Below are 20,074 nucleotides of genomic sequence, written 5' to 3'. Positions count from 1 at the left end.
TGCTGACTCTAGGGACCCATGTGCTGACTCTAGGGACCCATGTGCTGACTCTAGGGACCCATGTGCTGACTCTAGGGACCCATGTGCTGACTCTAGGGACCCATGTGCTGACTCTAGGGACCCATGTGCTGACTCTAGGGACCCATGTGCTGACTCTAGGGACCCATGTGCTGACTCTAGGGACCCATGTGCTGACTCTAGGGACCCATGTGCTGACTCTAGGGACCCATGTGCTGACTCTAGGGACCCATGTGCTGACTCTAGGGACCCATGTGCTGACTCTAGGGACCCATGTGCTGACTCTAGGGACCCATGTGCTGACTCTAGGGACCCATGTGCTGACTCTAGGGACCCATGTGCTGACTCTAGGGACCCATGTGCTGACTCTAGGGACCCATGTGCTGACTCTAGGGACCCATGTGCTGACTCTAGGGACCCATGTGCTGACTCTAGGGACCCATGTGCTGACTCTAGGGACCCATGTGCTGACTCTAGGGACCCATGTGCTGACTCTAGGGACCCATGTGCTGACTCTAGGGACCCATGTGCTGACTCTAGGGACCCATGTGCTGACTCTAGGGACCCATGTGCTGACTCTAGGGACCCATGTGCTGACTCTAGGGACCCATGTGCTGACTCTAGGGACCCATGTGCTGACTCTAGGGACCCATGTGCTGACTCTAGGGACCCATGTGCTGACTCTAGGGACCCATGTGCTGACTCTAGGGACCCATGTGCTGCCTCTAGTGACCCTGTGCAGCAGGCTAGCCGTGGTTTCTTCGGAAGCTTTGTTGACCTCCTATATGTGCTCAGACTGTGAGAGTAGAGGTTTAAGTAGACATCTGTTTAGGTGAGATCTGGTGCTTAGGTCACGGTTTATAAAGCGCAGCCGTCACCTAGTAGCCAGTGAATGGCTCAGCCGCGCTATCGTCATCCACAAAATGGCTGCTGCTTGCGTGTATAGGCGATGAGAAGTGCCTTAAGTCAGTGTCTCCTGCCTCTTACTCCTAGCGAAAGGGAAAGCCATTGATTTGCAGAGGTCGACTGTCACTTTCGAGGACGTCGGTGGAAATGACGCCACACTTGCGGTAAGTTCTCGTTTTGTGTCCCCCCCCCCCCTGCCCCCAATCCTTGTAATCCTTTTATGATGTGTCACTGCCGAACCCTTTCTTTAGTACATACACTTTTATATCCTCCTGCTTAATTCACCGGGAGATTATTATGTCTTGGCCAAGTCTGATAAATTGATTACAATGGGTGCTGCTCTACAAAAATGGACATTTTGGGGCTCATTCTGAATCCAACGCAAAGTGGTTGTAGTTGTGGAAAGCCAGCTTTATAACAATATGTGAGATTCCATTCAGTGAATGCGAGGCGCTGTGCCGGCCACCACTGCGACTGCCGTCCGTAGTGTCGGCACGTGCACCAGGCCCAGGATAGATGCAATAGTTCTGTCAGAAACGGTCTTCCCTTCCCCGTATGCACAAAGCATTAAATGGATTCCCACAAGTCAGGGCGGTTACAAGCAATCGCATTGTTGCCTCCAAGTTCCTGCCATGAAACGCCCAGGTTCACAGAAAGACAGATCTAACTTCCGTCCGACTCGGTAGGACGGAAATATAAAATAATGCGTAAGTTTGCGCCAGCGTGTGCACTGTATGTAAAAACTTGCCATTTGCGTCCATGCGTTGATGCGTCCGATTCAGAATCCACCTTTGTTCTCCATATTCGGTAACAATAGTTTGCCGTTACCCCGATTAGCCGATGAATAATTGTTTGCTGGGAATGTCTCTTATTTTTCTATTAGAAACACTTTAAAAAAAAAAAAAAATCCTTCTTCATAGTGTACTGTTATACTGTACTGTTATACTGTACTGTACTGTTATACTGTACTGTAGTGTTATACTGTACTGTAGTGTTTTACTGTTATACTGTATTGTCCTGTTATACTGTTATACTGTAGTGTTACTGTTATACTGTTGTACTGTTGTACTGTACTGTTGTACTGTACTGTACTACTGTTGTACTGTACTACTGTTGTACTGTACTACTGTTATACTGTTATACTGTACTGTATTGTTGTACTGTACTGTGCTGTTGTACTGTACTGTTATACTGTACTGTTGGTTTGTTGATCCACAAGACGTTTTATAGACCATTTGCAGATTACTTTGCATCTGTAGAATATGTCCCTATAAGGAAATAGTCTGTACCTGATGTTATTCTTCAAACGTTCAACTGACCCAAGTAACGCCTGCTCCGCACTCCATCCGTTCAGCATTACACCGCCTGCTCCGTACTCCATCTGTTCAGCATTACACCGCCTTCTCCGCACTCCATCCGTTCAGCATTACACCGCCTTCTCCGCACTCCATCCGTTCAGCATTACACCACCTGCTCTGCATTCCATCCGTTCAGTATTACACCACCTGCTCTGCATTCCATCCGTTCAGCCTTACACCGCCTGCTCTGCATTCCATCCGTTCAGCCTTACACCGCCTGCTCTGCATTCCATCCGTTCAGCCTTACACCGCCTGCTCTGCATTCCATCCGTTCAGCCTTACACCGCCTGCTCTGCATTCCATCCGTTCAGCCTTACACCGCCTGCTCTGCATTCCATCCGTTCAGCCTTACACCGCCTGCTCTGCATTCCATCCGTTCAGCCTTACACCGCCTGCTCTGCATTCCATCCGTTCAGCCTTACACCGCCTGCTCTGCATTCCATCCGTTCAGCCTTACACCGCTTGCTCTGCATTCCATCCGTTCAGCCTTACACCGCCTGCTCTGCATTCCATCCGTTCAGCCTTACACCGCCTGCTCTGCATTCCATCCGTTCAGCCTTACACCGCCTGCTCTGCATTCCATCCGTTCAGCCTTACACCGCCTGCTCTGCATTCCATCCGTTCAGCCTTACACCGCCTGCTCTGCATTCCATCCTTTCAGTCTTACACCGCCTGCTCCGCATTCCATCCGTTCAGCATTACACCGCCTGCTCCGCATTACATCTGTTGAGCCTTACACCGCCTGCTCTGCGTTCCACCCGTTCAGCCTTACACTGCCTGCTCTGCGTTCCACCCGTTCAGCCTTTGGGGAGAAATAAAACCACCTCCAGCGCTAGCAGCTGACTATTGTAGTCTCCCCCTTATTTATATAATATGCTGGCTATTACAGGGGTGTACAACATGCAGTCTCCAGCTGCTGTGGAACTACACAACCCAGCATGCCCTGACACAGGTTTAGCATTTCCTAATCGCAAAACTGTGGCAGGGCATGCTGGGATGTGTAGTTCCACAGCAGCTGGCGGTCTGTATGTTGAATACCCCTGACCTAGAGTAATTATTACTAGGAGGATCTTCTAGCTGAGAACTGACCATGAATTCTATGGCTATTATGCAGGAAGTTTGCAAACTGCTGATTCACATGCGTCACCCAGAGGTTTACCAGCACCTGGGGGTGGTGCCGCCTCGTGGGTTCCTGCTGCACGGCCCCCCGGGGTGTGGGAAGACGTTACTAGCTCAGGCCATTGCTGGGGTAAGTGTCTCGTTCTGTGGCACAGTGTTCATGTCTTCTGTCCTATATCCTGTGGTTTGTTAGATACACTCTGGTAAGGAGAGTATCTAACACTTCACTCTCCAGAAGGGGTTCCATCATCGGGCTTCCTCTTCATATGTCCACCCCATTGTGTCTAATGCAGGAATACAGTGCATCCGGAAAGTATTCACAGCGCTTCACTTTTTCCACATCTTGTTATGTTACAGCCTTATTCCAAAATGGAATAGATTCATTTTTGTCCTCAAAATTCTACACACAAGACCCCATATGAATACTTTGCGGATGCGCTGTATATGACACACAGCAGGGATCTGGCGCAGAGGAAGGCACGCGGGTCCCCTGAAGAATGATTCCCTGCATGAGAGTTGTTGGATTCAAACTGAAAGGAATTGTATCAAACACCATTACACGTATACTTTAAGCCAGTGTTTCCCAACCTCGGTCCTCAAGGCACACTAACAGTCCAGGTTTTGGTGATATCCATGCTTGAACACAGATGGTCAAATCAAAATAACTGCAGTACTAATTAAGACACTTGTGCTCAAGTATGGCTATCCTTAAAACCTGGACTGTTGTTGTGCCTTGAGGACCGTGGTTGGGAACCCCTGCTTTAAGCCTTTGCAGAACCTCCTTGAATGTTGCTGAAACTTTCCTTACTGTCTGCCTCGATGTGTAACGTTATCTGCACTGTCCAGTCTAGTCTGTATGTCCATACACAGCTTATATAGTGACTAGGTAGCAGATCACCAGTAATAGCGTTACCAGCGCTCACTGACGCCAAGTCCCTGTCTGTATGACCATACACAGCTTATATAGTGACTAGGTAGCAGCTCACCAGTAATAGCGTTACCAGCACTCACTGACGCCAAGTCCCTGTCTGTATGACCATACACAGCTTATATAGTGACTAGGTAGCACCTCACCAGTAATAGCGTTACCAGCGCTCACTGACGCCAAGTCCCTGTCTGTATGACCATACACAGCTTATATAGTGACTAGGTAGCAGCTCACCAGTAATAGCGTTACCAGCGCTCACTGACGCCAAGTCCCTGTCTGTATGACCATACACAGCTTATATAGTGACTAGGTAACAGCTCACCAGTAATAGCGTTACCAGCGCTCACTGACGCCAAGTCCCTGTCTGTATGACCATACACAGCTTATATAGTGACTAGGTAGCAGATCACCAGTAATAGCGTTACCAGCGCTCACTGACGCCAAGTCCCTGTCTGTATGACCATACACAGCTTATATAGTGACTAGGTAGCAGCTCACCAGTAATAGCGTTACCAGCGCTCACTGACGCCAAGTCCCTGTCTGTATGTCCATACACAGCTTATATAGTGACTATAACAGCTCACCAGTAATAGCGTTACCAGCACTCACTGACGCCACGTCCCTGTCTGTATGTCCATACACAGCTTATATAGTGACTATAACAGCTCACCAGTAATAGCGTTACCAGCGCTCACTGACGCCAAGTCCCTGTCTGTATGACCATACACAGCTTATATAGTGACTAGGTAGCACCTCACCAGTAATAGCGTTACCAGCACTCACTGACGCCAAGTCCCTGTCTGTATGACCATACACAGCTTATATAGTGACTATAACAGCTCACCAGTAATAGCGTTACCAGCGCTCACTGACGCCAAGTCCCTGTCTGTATGACCATACACAGCTTATATAGTGACTAGGTAGCAGCTCACCAGTAATAGCGTTACCAGCGCTCACTGACGCCAAGTCCCTGTCTGTATGACCATACACAGCTTATATAGTGACTAGGTAGCAGCTCACCAGTAATAGCGTTACCAGCGCTCACTGACGCCAAGTCCCTGTCTGTATGACCATACACAGCTTATATAGTGACTAGGTAACAGCTCACCAGTAATAGCGTTACCAGCGCTCACTGACGCCAAGTCCCTGTCTGTATGACCATACACAGCTTATATAGTGACTAGGTAGCAGCTCACCAGTAATAGCGTTACCAGCGCTCACTGACGCCAAGTCCCTGTCTGTATGACCATACACAGCTTATATAGTGACTATAACAGCTCACCAGTAATAGTGTTACCAGCGCTCACTGACGCCAAGTCCCTGTCTGTATGTCCATACACAGCTTATATAGTGACCAGGTTGCAGCTCACCAGTAATAGCGTTACCAGCACTCACTGACGCCAAGTCCCTGTCTGTATGACCATACACAGCTTATATAGTGACTAGGTAGCAGCTCACCAGTAATAGCGTTACCAGCGCTCACTGACGCCAAGTCCCTGTCTGTATGACCATACACAGCTTATATAGTGACTAGGTAGCAGCTCACCAGTAATAGCGTTACCAGCGCTCACTGACGCCAAGTCCCTGTCTGTATGACCATACACAGCTTATATAGTGACTAGGTAGCAGCTCACCAGTAATAGCGTTACCAGCGCTCACTGACGCCAAGTCCCTGTCTGTATCTCCATACACAGCTTATATAGTGACTATAACAGCTCACCAGTAATAGCGTTACCAGCGCTCACTGACGCCACGTCCCTGTCTGTATCTCCATACACAGCTTATATAGTGACTAGGTAGCACCTCACCAGTAATAGCGTTACCAGCGCTCACTGATGCCAAGTCCCTGTCTGTATCTCCATACACAGCTTATATAGTGACTATAACAGCTCACCAGTAATAGCGTTAGCAGCGCTCACTGACGCCACGTCCCTGTCTGTATGACCATACACAGCTTATATAGTGACTATAACAGCTCACCAGTAATAGCGTTACCAGCACTCACTGACGCCACGTCCCTGTCTGTATGTCCATACACAGCTTATATAGTGACTATAACAGCTCACCAGTAATAGCGTTACCAGCACTCACTGACGCCACGTCCCTGTCTGTATCTCCATACACAGCTTATATAGTGACTAGGTAGCACCTCACCAGTAATAGCGTTACCAGCGCTCACTGATGCCAAGTCCCTGTCTGTATCTCCATACACAGCTTATATAGTGACTATAACAGCTCACCAGTAATAGCGTTAGCAGCGCTCACTGACGCCACGTCCCTGTCTGTATGACCATACACAGCTTATATAGGGACTAGGTAGCAGCTCACCAGTAATAGTGTTACCAGCGCTCACTGACGCCAAGTCCCTGTCTGTATGTCCATACACAGCTTATATAGTGACTAGGTAGCAGTTCACCAGTAATAGTGTTACCAGCGCTCACTGACGCCAAGTCCCTGTCTGTATCTCCATACACAGCTTATATAGTGACTAGGTAGCAGCTCACCAGTAATAGCGTTAGCAGCGCTCACTGACGCCAAGTCCCTGTCTGTATGTCCATACACAGCTTATATAGTGACTAGGTAGCACCTCACCAGTAATAGCGTTACCAGCACTCACTGACGCCAAGTCCCTGTCTGTATCTCCATACACAGCTTATATAGTGACTAGGTAGCAGCTCACCAGTAATAGTGTTACCAGCACTCACTGACGCCAAGTCCCTGTCTGTATCTCCATACACAGCTTATATAGTGACTAGGTAGCAGCTCACCAGTAATAGCGTTAGCAGCGCTCACTGACGCCAAGTCCCTGTCTGTATGTCCATACACAGCTTATATAGTGACTAGGTAGCACCTCACCAGTAATAGCGTTACCAGCGCTCACTGACGCCAAGTCTCTGTCTGTATGACCATACACAGCTTATATAGTGACTATAACAGCTCACCAGTAATAGCATTACCAGCGCTCACTGACGCCACGTCCCTGTCTGTATGACCATACACAGCTTATATAGTGACTAGGCAGCAGCTCACCAGTAATAGCGTTACCAGCACTCACTGACGCCAAGTCCCTGTCTGTATGACCATACACAGCTTATATAGTGACTATAACAGCTCACCAGTAATAGCGTTACCAGCGCACACTGACGCCAAGTCCCTGTCTGTATGACCATACACAGCTTAAATAGTGACTAGGTAGCACCTCACCAGTAATAGCGTTACCAGCGCTCACTGACGCGAAGTCCCTGTCTGTATGTCCATACACAGCTTATATAGTGACTATAACAGCTCACCAGTAATAGCGTTACCAGCACTCACTGACGCCAAGTCCCTGTCTGTATGACCATACACAGCTTATATAGTGACTATAACAGCTCACCAGTAATAGCGTTACCAGCGCACACTGACGCCAAGTCCCTGTCTGTATGACCATACACAGCTTAAATAGTGACTAGGTAGCACCTCACCAGTAATAGCGTTACCAGCGCTCACTGACGCCAAGTCCCTGTCTGTATGTCCATACACAGCTTATATAGTGACTAGGTAGCAGCTCACCAGTAATAGCGTTACCAGCGCTCACTGACGCCAAGTCCCTGTCTGTATGTCCATACACAGCTTATATAGTGACTAGGTAGCAGCTCACCAGTAATAGCGTTACCAGCGCTCACTGACGCCAAGTCCCTGTCTGTATGACCATACACAGCTTATATAGTGACTAGGTAACAGCTCACCAGTAATAGCGTTACCAGCGCTCAGTGACGCCAAGTCCCTGTCTGTATGACCATACACAGCTTATATAGTGACTAGGTAACAGCTCACCAGTAATAGTGTTACCAGCACTCACTGACGCCAAGTCCCTGTCTGTATGACCATACACAGCTTATATAGTGAGTAGGTAGCAGCTCACCAGTAATAGCGTTACCAGCGCTCACTGATGCCATGTCCCTATCTGTATGTCCATACACAGCTTATATAGTGACTAGGTAGCAGCTCACCAGTAATAGCGTTACCAGCACTCACTGACGCCAAGTCCCTGTCTGTATCTCCATACACAGCTTATATAGTGACTAGGTAGCAGCTCACCAGTAATAGCGTTACCAGCGCTCACTGACGCCAAGTCCCTGTCTGTATGACCATACACAGCTTATATAGTGACTATAACAGCTCACCAGTAATAGCGTTACCAGCGCTCACTGACGCCAAGTCCCTGTCTGTATGTCCATACACAGCTTATATAGTGACTAGGTAGCAGCTCACCAGTAATAGTGTTACCAGCGCTCACTGACGCCAAGTCCCTGTCTGTATGACCATACACAGCTTATATAGTGACTAGGTAGCAGCTCACCAGTAATAGTGTTACCAGCGCTCACTGACGCCAAGTCCCTGTCTGTATGTCCATACACAGCTTATCTAGTGACTAGGTAGCAGCTCACCAGTAATAGCGTTACCAGCGCTCACTGATGCCACGTCCCTGTCTGTATGTCCATACACAGCTTATATAGTGACTAGGTAGCAGCTCACCAGTAATAGCGTTACCAGCGCTCACTGACGCCAAGTCCCTGTCTGTATGACCATACACAGCTTATATAGTGACTATAACAGCTCACCAGTAATAGCATTACCAGCGCTCACTGACGCCACGTCCCTGTCTGTATGTCCATACACAGCTTATATAGTGACTAGGTAGCAGCTCACCAGTAATAGCGTTACCAGCGCTCACTGACGCCACGTCCCTGTCTGTATGTCCATACACAGCTTATATAGTGACTAGGTAGCAGCTCACCAGTAATAGCATTACCAGCGCTCACTGACGCCAAGTCCCCGTCTGTATGTCCATACACAGCTTATATAGTGACTAGGTAGCAGCTCACCAGTAATAGCGTTACCAGCGCTCACTGACGCCAAGTCCCTGTCTGTATGTCCATACACAGCTTATATAGTGACTAGGTAGCAGCTCACCAGTAATAGCGTTACCAGCGCTCACTGACGCCAAGTCCCTGTCTGTATGTCCATACACAGCTTATATAGTGACTCGGTAGCAGCTCACCAGTAATAGCGTTACCAGCGCTCACTGACGCCACGTCCCTGTCTGTATGTCCATACACAGCTTATATAGTGACTATAACAGCTCACCAGTAATAGCGTTACCAGCGCTCACTGACGCCACGTCCCTGTCTGTATGTCCATACCCAGCTTATCTAGTGACTAGGTAGCAGCTCACCAGTAATAGCGTTACCAGCGCTCACTGACGCCAAGTCCCTGTCTGTATGACCATACACAGCTTATATAGTGAGTAGGTAGCAGCTCACCAGTAATAGCGTTACCAGCGCTCACTGATGCCATGTCCCTGTCTGTATGTCCATACACAGCTTATATAGTGACTAGGTAGCAGCTCACCAGTAATAGCGTTACCAGCACTCACTGACGTCGTCCCTGTCTGTATGACCATACACAACTTATATAGTGACTATAACAGCTCACCAGTAATAGCGTTACCAGCGCTCACTGACGCCAAGTCCCTGTCTGTATGACCATACACAGCTTATATAGTGACTAGGTAGCAGCTCACCAGTAATAGCGTTACCAGCGCTCACTGACGCCAAGTCCCTGTCTGTATGTCCATACACAGCTTATATAGTGACTAGGTAGCAGCTCACCAGTAATAGTGTTACCAGCGCTCACTGACGCCAAGTCCCTGTCTGTATGACGATACACAGCTTATATAGTGACTAGGTAGCAGCTCACCAGTAATAGTGTTACCAGCGCTCACTGACGCCAAGTCCCTGTCTGTATGTCCATACACAGCTTATATAGTGACTCGGTAGCAGCTCACCAGTAATAGTGTTACCAGCGCTCAGTGACGCCAAGTCCCCGTCTGTATGTCCATACACAGCTTATATAGTGACTAGCAGCTCACCAGTAATAGCGTTACCAGCGCTCACTGACGCCAAGTCCCTGTCTGTATGTCCATACACAGCTTATATAGTGACTAGGTAGCAGCTCACCAGTAATAGCGTTACCAGCGCTCACTGACGCCACGTCCCTGTCTGTATGTCCATACACAGCTTATATAGTGACTAGGTAGCAGCTCACCAGTAATAGCGTTACCAGCGCTCACTGACGCCAAGTCCCTGTCTGTATGACCATACACAGCTTATATAGTGAGTAGGTAGCAGCTCACCAGTAATAGCGTTACCAGCGCTCACTGATGCCATGTCCCTATCTGTATGTCCATACACAGCTTATATAGTGACTAGGTAGCAGCTCACCAGTAATAGCGTTACTAGCACTCACTGACGCCAAGTCCCTGTCTGTATCTCCATACACAGCTTATATAGTGACTAGGTAGCAGCTCACCAGTAATAGCGTTACCAGCACTCACTGACGCCAAGTCCCTGTCTGTATGTCCATACACAGCTTATATAGTGACTATAACAGCTCACCAGTAATAGCGTTACCAGCGCTCACTGACGCCAAGTCCCTGTCTGTATGTCCATACACAGCTTATATAGTGACTAGGTAGCAGCTCACCAGTAATAGTGTTACCAGCGCTCACTGACGCCAAGTCCCTGTCTGTATGTCCATACACAGCTTATCTAGTGACTAGGTAGCAGCTCACCAGTAATAGCGTTACCAGCGCTCACTGATGCCACGTCCCTGTCTGTATGTCCATACACAGCTTATATAGTGACTAGGTAGCAGCTCACCAGTAATAGCGTTACCAGTGCTCACTGACGCCAAGTCCCTGTCTGTATGACCATACACAGCTTATATAGTGACTATAACAGCTCACCAGTAATAGCATTACCAGCGCTCACTGACGCCACGTCCCTGTCTGTATGTCCATACACAGCTTATATAGTGACTAGGTAGCAGCTCACCAGTAATAGCGTTACCAGCGCTCACTGACGCCACGTCCCTGTCTGTATGTCCATACACAGCTTATATAGTGACTAGGTAGCAGCTCACCAGTAATAGCATTACCAGCGCTCACTGACGCCAAGTCCCCGTCTGTATGTCCATACACAGCTTATATAGTGACTAGGTAGCAGCTCACCAGTAATAGCGTTACCAGCGCTCACTGACGCCAAGTCCCTGTCTGTATGTCCATACACAGCTTATATAGTGACTAGGTAGCAGCTCACCAGTAATAGCGTTACCAGCGCTCACTGACGCCAAGTCCCTGTCTGTATGTCCATACACAGCTTATATAGTGACTCGGTAGCAGCTCACCAGTAATAGCGTTACCAGCGCTCACTGACGCCACGTCCCTGTCTGTATGTCCATACACAGCTTATATAGTGACTAGGTAGCAGCTCACCAGTAATAGCGTTACCAGCGCTCACTGACGCCAAGTCCCTGTCTGTATGTCCATACACAGCTTATATAGTGACTAGGTAGCAGCTCACCAGTAATAGCGTTACCAGCACTCACTGACGCCAAGTCCCTGTCTGTATGACCATACACAGCTTATATAGTGAGTAGGTAGCAGCTCACCAGTAATAGCGTTACCAGCGCTCACTGACGCCACGTCCCTGTCTGTATGTCCATACCCAGCTTATCTAGTGACTAGGTAGCAGCTCACCAGTAATAGCGTTACCAGCGCTCACTGACGCCAAGTCCCTGTCTGTATGACCATACACAGCTTATATAGTGAGTAGGTAGCAGCTCACCAGTAATAGCGTTACCAGCGCTCACTGATGCCATGTCCCTGTCTGTATGTCCATACACAGCTTATATAGTGACTAGGTAGCAGCTCACCAGTAATAGCGTTACCAGCACTCACTGACGCCAAGTCCCTGTCTGTATCTCCATACACAGCTTATATAGTGACTAGGTAGCAGCTCACCAGTAATAGCGTTACCAGCACTCACTGACGCCGTCCCTGTCTGTATGACCATACACAACTTATATAGTGACTATAACAGCTCACCAGTAATAGCGTTACCAGCGCTCACTGACGCCAAGTCCCTGTCTGTATGTCCATACACAGCTTATATAGTGACTAGGTAGCAGCTCACCAGTAATAGTGTTACCAGCGCTCACTGACGCCAAGTCCCTGTCTGTATGACCATACACAGCTTATATAGTGACTAGGTAGCAGCTCACCAGTAATAGTGTTACCAGCGCTCACTGACGCCAAGTCCCTGTCTGTATGTCCATACACAGCTTATCTAGTGACTAGGTAGCAGCTCACCAGTAATAGCGTTACCAGCGCTCACTGATGCCACGTCCCTGTCTGTATGTCCATACACAGCTTATATAGTGACTAGGTAGCAGCTCACCAGTAATAGCGTTACCAGCGCTCACTGACGCCACGTCCCTGTCTGTATGTCCATACACAGCTTATATAGTGACTAGGTAGCAGCTCACCAGTAATAGCATTACCAGCGCTCACTGACGCCAAGTCCCCGTCTGTATGTCCATACACAGCTTATATAGTGACTAGGTAGCAGCTCACCAGTAATAGCGTTACCAGCGCTCACTGACGCCAAGTCCCTGTCTGTATGTCCATACACAGCTTATATAGTGACTAGGTAGCAGCTCACCAGTAATAGCGTTACCAGCGCTCACTGACGCCAAGTCCCTGTCTGTATGTCCATACACAGCTTATATAGTGACTCGGTAGCAGCTCACCAGTAATAGTGTTACCAGCGCTCAGTGACGCCAAGTCCCCGTCTGTATGTCCATACACAGCTTATATAGTGACTAGCAGCTCACCAGTAATAGCGTTACCAGCGCTCACTGACGCCAAGTCCCTGTCTGTATGACCATACACAGCTTATATAGTGAGTAGGTGGCAGCTCACCAGTAATAGCGTTACCAGCGCTCACTGACGCCAAGTCCCTGTCTGTATGTCCATACACAGCTTATATAGTGACTCGGTAGCAGCTCACCAGTAATAGTGTTACCAGCGCTCAGTGACGCCAACTCCCCGTCTGTATGTCCATACACAGCTTATATAGTGACTAGCAGCTCACCAGTAATAGCGTTACCAGCGCTCACTGACGCCACGTCCCTGTCTGTATGACCATACACAGCTTATATAGTGAGTAGGTAGCAGCTCACCAGTAATAGCGTTACCAGCGCTCACTGATGCCATGTCCCTGTCTGTATTTCCATACACAGCTTATATAGTGACTATAACAGCTCACCAGTAATAGCGTTACCAGCGCTCACTGACGCCAAGTCCCTGTCTGTATGTCCATACACAGCTTATATAGTGACTAGGTAGCAGCTCACCAGTGATAGCGTTACCAGCGCTCACTGACGCCAAGTCCCTGTCTGTATGACCATACACAGCTTATATAGTGACTAGGTAGCAGCTCACCAGTAATAGTGTTACCAGCACTCACTGACGCCAAGTCCCTGTCTGTATGTCCATACGCAGCTTATATAGTAACTAGGTAACAGCTCACCAGTAATAGCGTTACAAGCGCTCACTGACGCCAAGTCCCTGTCTGTATGACCATACACAGCTTATATAGTGACTAGGTAGCAGCTCACCAGTAATAGCGTTACCAGCGCTCACTGACGCCAAGTCCCTGTCTGTATGTCCATACACAGCTTATATAGTGACTAGGTAGCAGCTCACCAGTAATTGCATTACCAGCGCTCACTGACGCCAAGTCCCCGTCTGTATGTCCATACACAGCTTATATAGTGACTAGGTAGCAGCTCACCAGTAATAGTGTTACCAGCGCTCACTAACGCCAAGTCCCTGTCTGTATCTCCATACACAGCTTATATAGTGACTATAACAGCTCACCAGTAATAGTGTTACCAGCACTCACTGACGCCAAGTCCCTGTCTGTATGACCATACACAGCTTATATAGTGACAGCTCACCAGTAATAGCGTTACCAGCACTCACTGACGCCAAGTCCCTGTCTGTATGTCCATACACAGCTTATATAGTGACTAGGTAGCAGCTCACCAGTAATAGCGTTACCAGCGCTCACTGACGCCAAGTCCCTGTCTGTATGACCATACACAGCTTATATAGTGACTAGGTAACAGCTCACCAGTAATAGCGTTACCAGCGCTCACTGACGCCAAGTCCCTGTCTGTATGACCATACACAGCTTATATAGTGACTAGGTAGCAGCTCACCAGTAATAGCGTTACCAGCACTCACTGACGCCAAGTCCCTGTCTGTATGACCATACACAGCTTATATAGTGACTAGGTAGCAGCTCACCAGTAATAGCGTTACCAGCGCTCACTGACGCCAAGTCCCTGTCTGTATGACCATACACAGCTTATATAGTGACTATAACAGCTCACCAGTAATAGCGTTACCAGCGCTCACTGACGCCAAGTCCCTGTCTGTATGTCCATACACAGCTTATATAGTGACTAGGTAGCAGCTCACCAGTAATAGCGTTACCAGCGCTCACTGACGCCAAGTCCCTGTCTGTATGCCCATACACAGCTTATATAGTGACTATAACAGCTCACCAGTAATAGTGTTACCAGCGCTCACTGACGCCAAGTCCCTGTCTGTATGTCCATACACAGCTTATATAGTGACTATAACAGCTCACCAGTAATAGCGTTACCAGCACTCACTGACGCCACGTCCCTGTCTGTATGTCCATACACAGCTTATATAGTGACTATAACAGCTCACCAGTAATAGCGTTACCAGCACTCACTGACGCCACGTCCCTGTCTGTATCTCCATACACAGCTTATATAGTGACTAGGTAGCAGCTCACCAGTAATAGTGTTACCAGCGCTCACTGACGCCAAGTCCCTGTCTGTATCTCCATACACAGCTTATATAGTGACTAGGTAGCACCTCACCAGTAATAGCGTTACCAGCGCTCACTGATGCCAAGTCCCTGTCTGTATGACCATACACAGCTTATATAGTGACTATAACAGCTCACCAGTAATAGCGTTAGCAGCGCTCACTGACGCCACGTCCCTGTCTGTATGACCATACACAGCTTATATAGGGACTAGGTAGCAGCTCACCAGTAATAGTGTTACCAGCGCTCACTGACGCCAAGTCCCTGTCTGTATGTCCATACACAGCTTATATAGTGACTATAACAGCTCACCAGTAATAGCGTTACCAGCGCTCACTGACGCCAAGTCCCTGTCTGTATGTCCATACACAGCTTATATAGTGACTAGGTAGCAGTTCACCAGTAATAGTGTTACCAGCGCTCACTGACGCCAAGTCCCTGTCTGTATGTCCATACACAGCTTATATAGTGACTAGGTAGCAGCTCACCAGTAATAGCGTTACCAGCACTCACTGACGCCAAGTCCCTGTATGTCCATACACAGCTTATATAGTGACTAGGTAGCAGCTCACCAGTAATAGCGTTACCAGCACTCACTGACGCCAAGTCCCTGTCTGTATCTCCATACACAGCTTATATAGTGACTAGGTAGCAGCTCACCAGTAATAGCGTTAGCAGCGCTCACTGACGCCAAGTCCCTGTCTGTATGTCCATACACAGCTTATATAGTGACTATAACAGCTCACCAGTAATAGCGTTACCAGCGCTCACTGACGCCAAGTCCCTGTCTGTATGTCCATACACAGCTTATATAGTGACTAGGTAGCAGCTCACCAGTAATAGCGTTACCAGCGCTCACTGACGCCACGTCCCTGTCTGTATGACCATACACAGCTTATATAGTGACTAGGTAGCAGCTCACCAGTAATAGCGTTACCAGCGCTCACTGACGCGAAGTCCCTGTCTGTATGTCCATACACAGCTTATATAGTGACTAGCAGCTCACCAGTAATAGCGTTACCAGCGCTCACTGACGCCAAGTCCCTGTCTGTATGACCATACAAAGCTTATATAGTGACTAGGTAGCAGCTCACCAGTAATAGCGTTACCAGCGCTCACTGACGCCACGTCCCTGTCTGTATGACCATACACAGCTTATATAGTGACTAGGTAGCAGCTCACCAGTAATAGCGTTACCAGCGCTCACTGACGCGAAGTCCCTGTCTGTATGTCCATACACAGCTTATATAGTGACTAGCAGCTCACCAGTAATAGCGTTACCAGCGCTCACTGACGCCACGTCCCTGTCTGTATGACCATACACAGCTTATATAGTGACTATAACAGCTCACCAGTAATAGCGTTACCAGCGCTCACTGACGCCAAGTCCCTGTCTGTATGTCCATACACAGCTTATATAGTGACTAGGTAGCAGTTCACCAGTAATAGCATTACCAGCGCTCACTGACGCCACGTCCCTGTCTGTATGTCCATACACAGCTTATATAGTGACTAGGTAGCAGTTCACCAGTAATAGCATTACCAGCGCTCACTGACGCCACGTCCCTGTCTGTATGTCCATACACAGCTTATATAGTGACTCGGTAGCAGCTCACCAGTAATAGCGTTACCAGCACTCACTGACGCCAAGTCCCTGTCTGTATGTCCATACACAGCTTATATAGTGACTAGGTAGCAGCTCACCAGTAATAGCGTTACCAGCGCTCACTGACGCCAAGTCCCTGTCTGTATGACCATACACAGCTTATATAGTGACTATAACAGCTCACCAGTAATAGCATTACCAGCGCTCACTGACGCCACGTCCCTGTCTGTATGTCCATACACAGCTTATATAGTGACTAGGTAGCAGCTCACCAGTAATAGCGTTACCAGCGCTCACTGACGCCACGTCCCTGTCTGTATGTCCATACACAGCTTATATAGTGACTAGGTAGCAGCTCACCAGTAATAGCATTACCAGCGCTCACTGACGCCAAGTCCCCGTCTGTATGTCCATACACAGCTTATATAGTGACTAGGTAGCAGCTCACCAGTAATAGCGTTACCAGCGCTCACTGACGCCAAGTCCCTGTCTGTATGTCCATACACAGCTTATATAGTGACTAGGTAGCAGCTCACCAGTAATAGCGTTACCAGCGCTCACTGACGCCAAGTCCCTGTCTGTATGACCATACACAGCTTATATAGTGACTAGGTAGCAGCTCACCAGTAATAGCGTTACCAGCGCTCAGTGACGCCAAGTCCCCGTCTGTATGTCCATACACAGCTTATATAGTGACTCGGTAGCAGCTCACCAGTAATAGTGTTACCAGCGCTCAGTGACGCCAAGTCCCCGTCTGTATGTCCATACACAGCTTATATAGTGACTAGCAGCTCACCAGTAATAGCGTTACCAGCGCTCACTGACGCCAAGTCCCTGTCTGTATGTCCATACACAGCTTATATAGTGACTAGGTAGCAGCTCACCAGTAATAGCGTTACCAGCGCTCACTGACGCCACGTCCCTGTCTGTATGTCCATACACAGCTTATATAGTGACTAGGTAGCAGCTCACCAGTAATAGCGTTACCAGCGCTCACTGACGCCAAGTCCCTGTCTGTATGACCATACACAGCTTATATAGTGAGTAGGTAGCAGCTCACCAGTAATAGCGTTACCAGCGCTCACTGATGCCATGTCCCTATCTGTATGTCCATACACAGCTTATATAGTGACTAGGTAGCAGCTCACCAGTAATAGCGTTACCAGCGCTCACTGACGCCAAGTCCCTGTCTGTATGACCATACACAGCTTATATAGTGAGTAGGTAGCAGCTCACCAGTAATAGCGTTACCAGCACTCACTGACGCCGTCCCTGTCTGTATGACCATACACAACTTATATAGTGACTATAACAGCTCACCAGTAATAGCGTTACCAGCGCTCACTGACGCCAAGTCCCTGTCTGTATGTCCATACACAGCTTATATAGTGACTAGGTAGCAGCTCACCAGTAATAGTGTTACCAGCGCTCACTGACGCCAAGTCCCTGTCTGTATGACCATACACAGCTTATATAGTGACTAGGTAGCAGCTCACCAGTAATAGTGTTACCAGCGCTCACTGACGCGAAGTCCCTGTCTGTATGTCCATACACAGCTTATATAGTGACTAGCAGCTCACCAGTAATAGCGTTACCAGCGCTCACTGACGCCAAGTCCCTGTCTGTATGACCATACAAAGCTTATATAGTGACTAGGTAGCAGCTCACCAGTAATAGTGTTACCAGCGCTCACTGACGCCAAGTCCCTGTCTGTATGTCCATACACAGCTTATCTAGTGACTAGGTAGCAGCTCACCAGTAATAGCGTTACCAGCGCTCACTGATGCCACGTCCCTGTCTGTATGTCCATACACAGCTTATATAGTGACTAGGTAGCAGCTCACCAGTAATAGCGTTACCAGCGCTCACTGACGCCAAGTCCCTGTCTGTATGACCATACACAGCTTATATAGTGACTATAACAGCTCACCAGTAATAGCATTACCAGCGCTCACTGACGCCACGTCCCTGTCTGTATGTCCATACACAGCTTATATAGTGACTAGGTAGCAGCTCACCAGTAATAGCGTTACCAGCGCTCACTGACGCCACGTCCCTGTCTGTATGTCCATACACAGCTTATATAGTGACTAGGTAGCAGCTCACCAGTAATAGCATTACCAGCGCTCACTGACGCCAAGTCCCCGTCTGTATGTCCATACACAGCTTATATAGTGACTAGGTAGCAGCTCACCAGTAAAAGCGTTACCAGCGCTCACTGACGCCAAGTCCCTGTCTGTATGTCCATACACAGCTTATATAGTGACTCGGTAGCAGCTCACCAGTAATAGCGTTACCAGCGCTCACTGACGCCACGTCCCTGTCTGTATGTCCATACACAGCTTATATAGTGACTATAACAGCTCACCAGTAATAGCGTTACCAGCGCTCACTGACGCCACGTCCCTGTCTGTACCCAGCTTATCTAGTGACTAGGTAGCAGCTCACCAGTAATAGCGTTACCAGCGCTCACTGACGCCAAGTCCCTGTCTGTATGACCATACACAGCTTATATAGTGAGTAGGTAGCAGCTCACCAGTAATAGCGTTACCAGCGCTCACTGATGCCATGTCCCTGTCTGTATGTCCATACACAGCTTATATAGTGACTAGGTAGCAGCTCACCAGTAATAGCGTTACCAGCACTCACTGACGCCAAGTCCCTGTCTGTATCTCCATACACAGCTTATATAGTGACTAGGTAGCAGCTCACCAGTAATAGCGTTACCAGCACTCACTGACGCCGTCCCTGTCTGTATGACAATACACAACTTATATAGTGACTATAACAGCTCACCAGTAATAGCGTTACCAGCGCTCACTGACGCCAAGTCCCTGTCTGTATGTCCATACACAGCTTATATAGTGACTAGGTAGCAGCTCACCAGTAATAGTGTTACCAGCGCTCACTGACGCCAAGTCCCTGTCTGTATGACCATACACAGCTTATATAGTGACTATAACAGCTCACCAGTAATAGCGTTACCAGCACTCACTGACGCCGTCCCTGTCTGTATGACCATACACAACTTATATAGTGACTATAACAGCTCACCAGTAATAGCGTTACCAGCGCTCACTGACGCCAAGTCCCTGTCTGTATGACCATACACAGCTTATATAGTGACTAGGTAGCAGCTCACCAGTAATAGTGTTACCAGCGCTCACTGACGCCAAGTCCCTGTCTGTATGTCCATACACAGCTTATCTAGTGACTAGGTAGCAGCTCACCAGTAATAGCGTTACCAGCGCTCACTGACGCCAAGTCCCTGTCTGTATGACCATACACAGCTTATATAGTGACTATAACAGCTCACCAGTAATAGCATTACCAGCGTTCACTGACGCCACGTCCCTGTCTGTATGTCCATACACAGCTTATATAG

The 20,074-nt window shown here is 48.4% G+C and overlaps 1 protein-coding gene across 1 annotated transcript in view; it reads left to right on the top strand.

Annotated features, from left to right (window-relative positions):
- Positions 1-20,074, top strand: part of NVL (nuclear VCP like) — a 135,794-nt gene that overhangs the window by 25,006 nt on the left and 90,714 nt on the right. Inside the window, exons 8-9 of the mRNA XM_088450344.1 lie at positions 1,012-1,088; positions 3,397-3,531. Of these exons, the coding sequence (XP_088306470.1) occupies positions 1,012-1,088; positions 3,397-3,531 (212 nt within the window). The remainder of the gene's footprint in view (positions 1-1,011; positions 1,089-3,396; positions 3,532-20,074) is intronic.

Source organism: Taudactylus pleione, unplaced genomic scaffold (genome assembly GCF_031769625.1).
Source record: "Taudactylus pleione unplaced genomic scaffold, aTauple2 ptg000516l, whole genome shotgun sequence".
NCBI classification, from domain to species: Eukaryota; Metazoa; Chordata; class Amphibia; order Anura; family Myobatrachidae; genus Taudactylus; species Taudactylus pleione.
The sequence above is the reverse complement of the archived record's forward strand: the minus strand, read 5'-3'. Positions and strand labels throughout refer to the sequence as shown.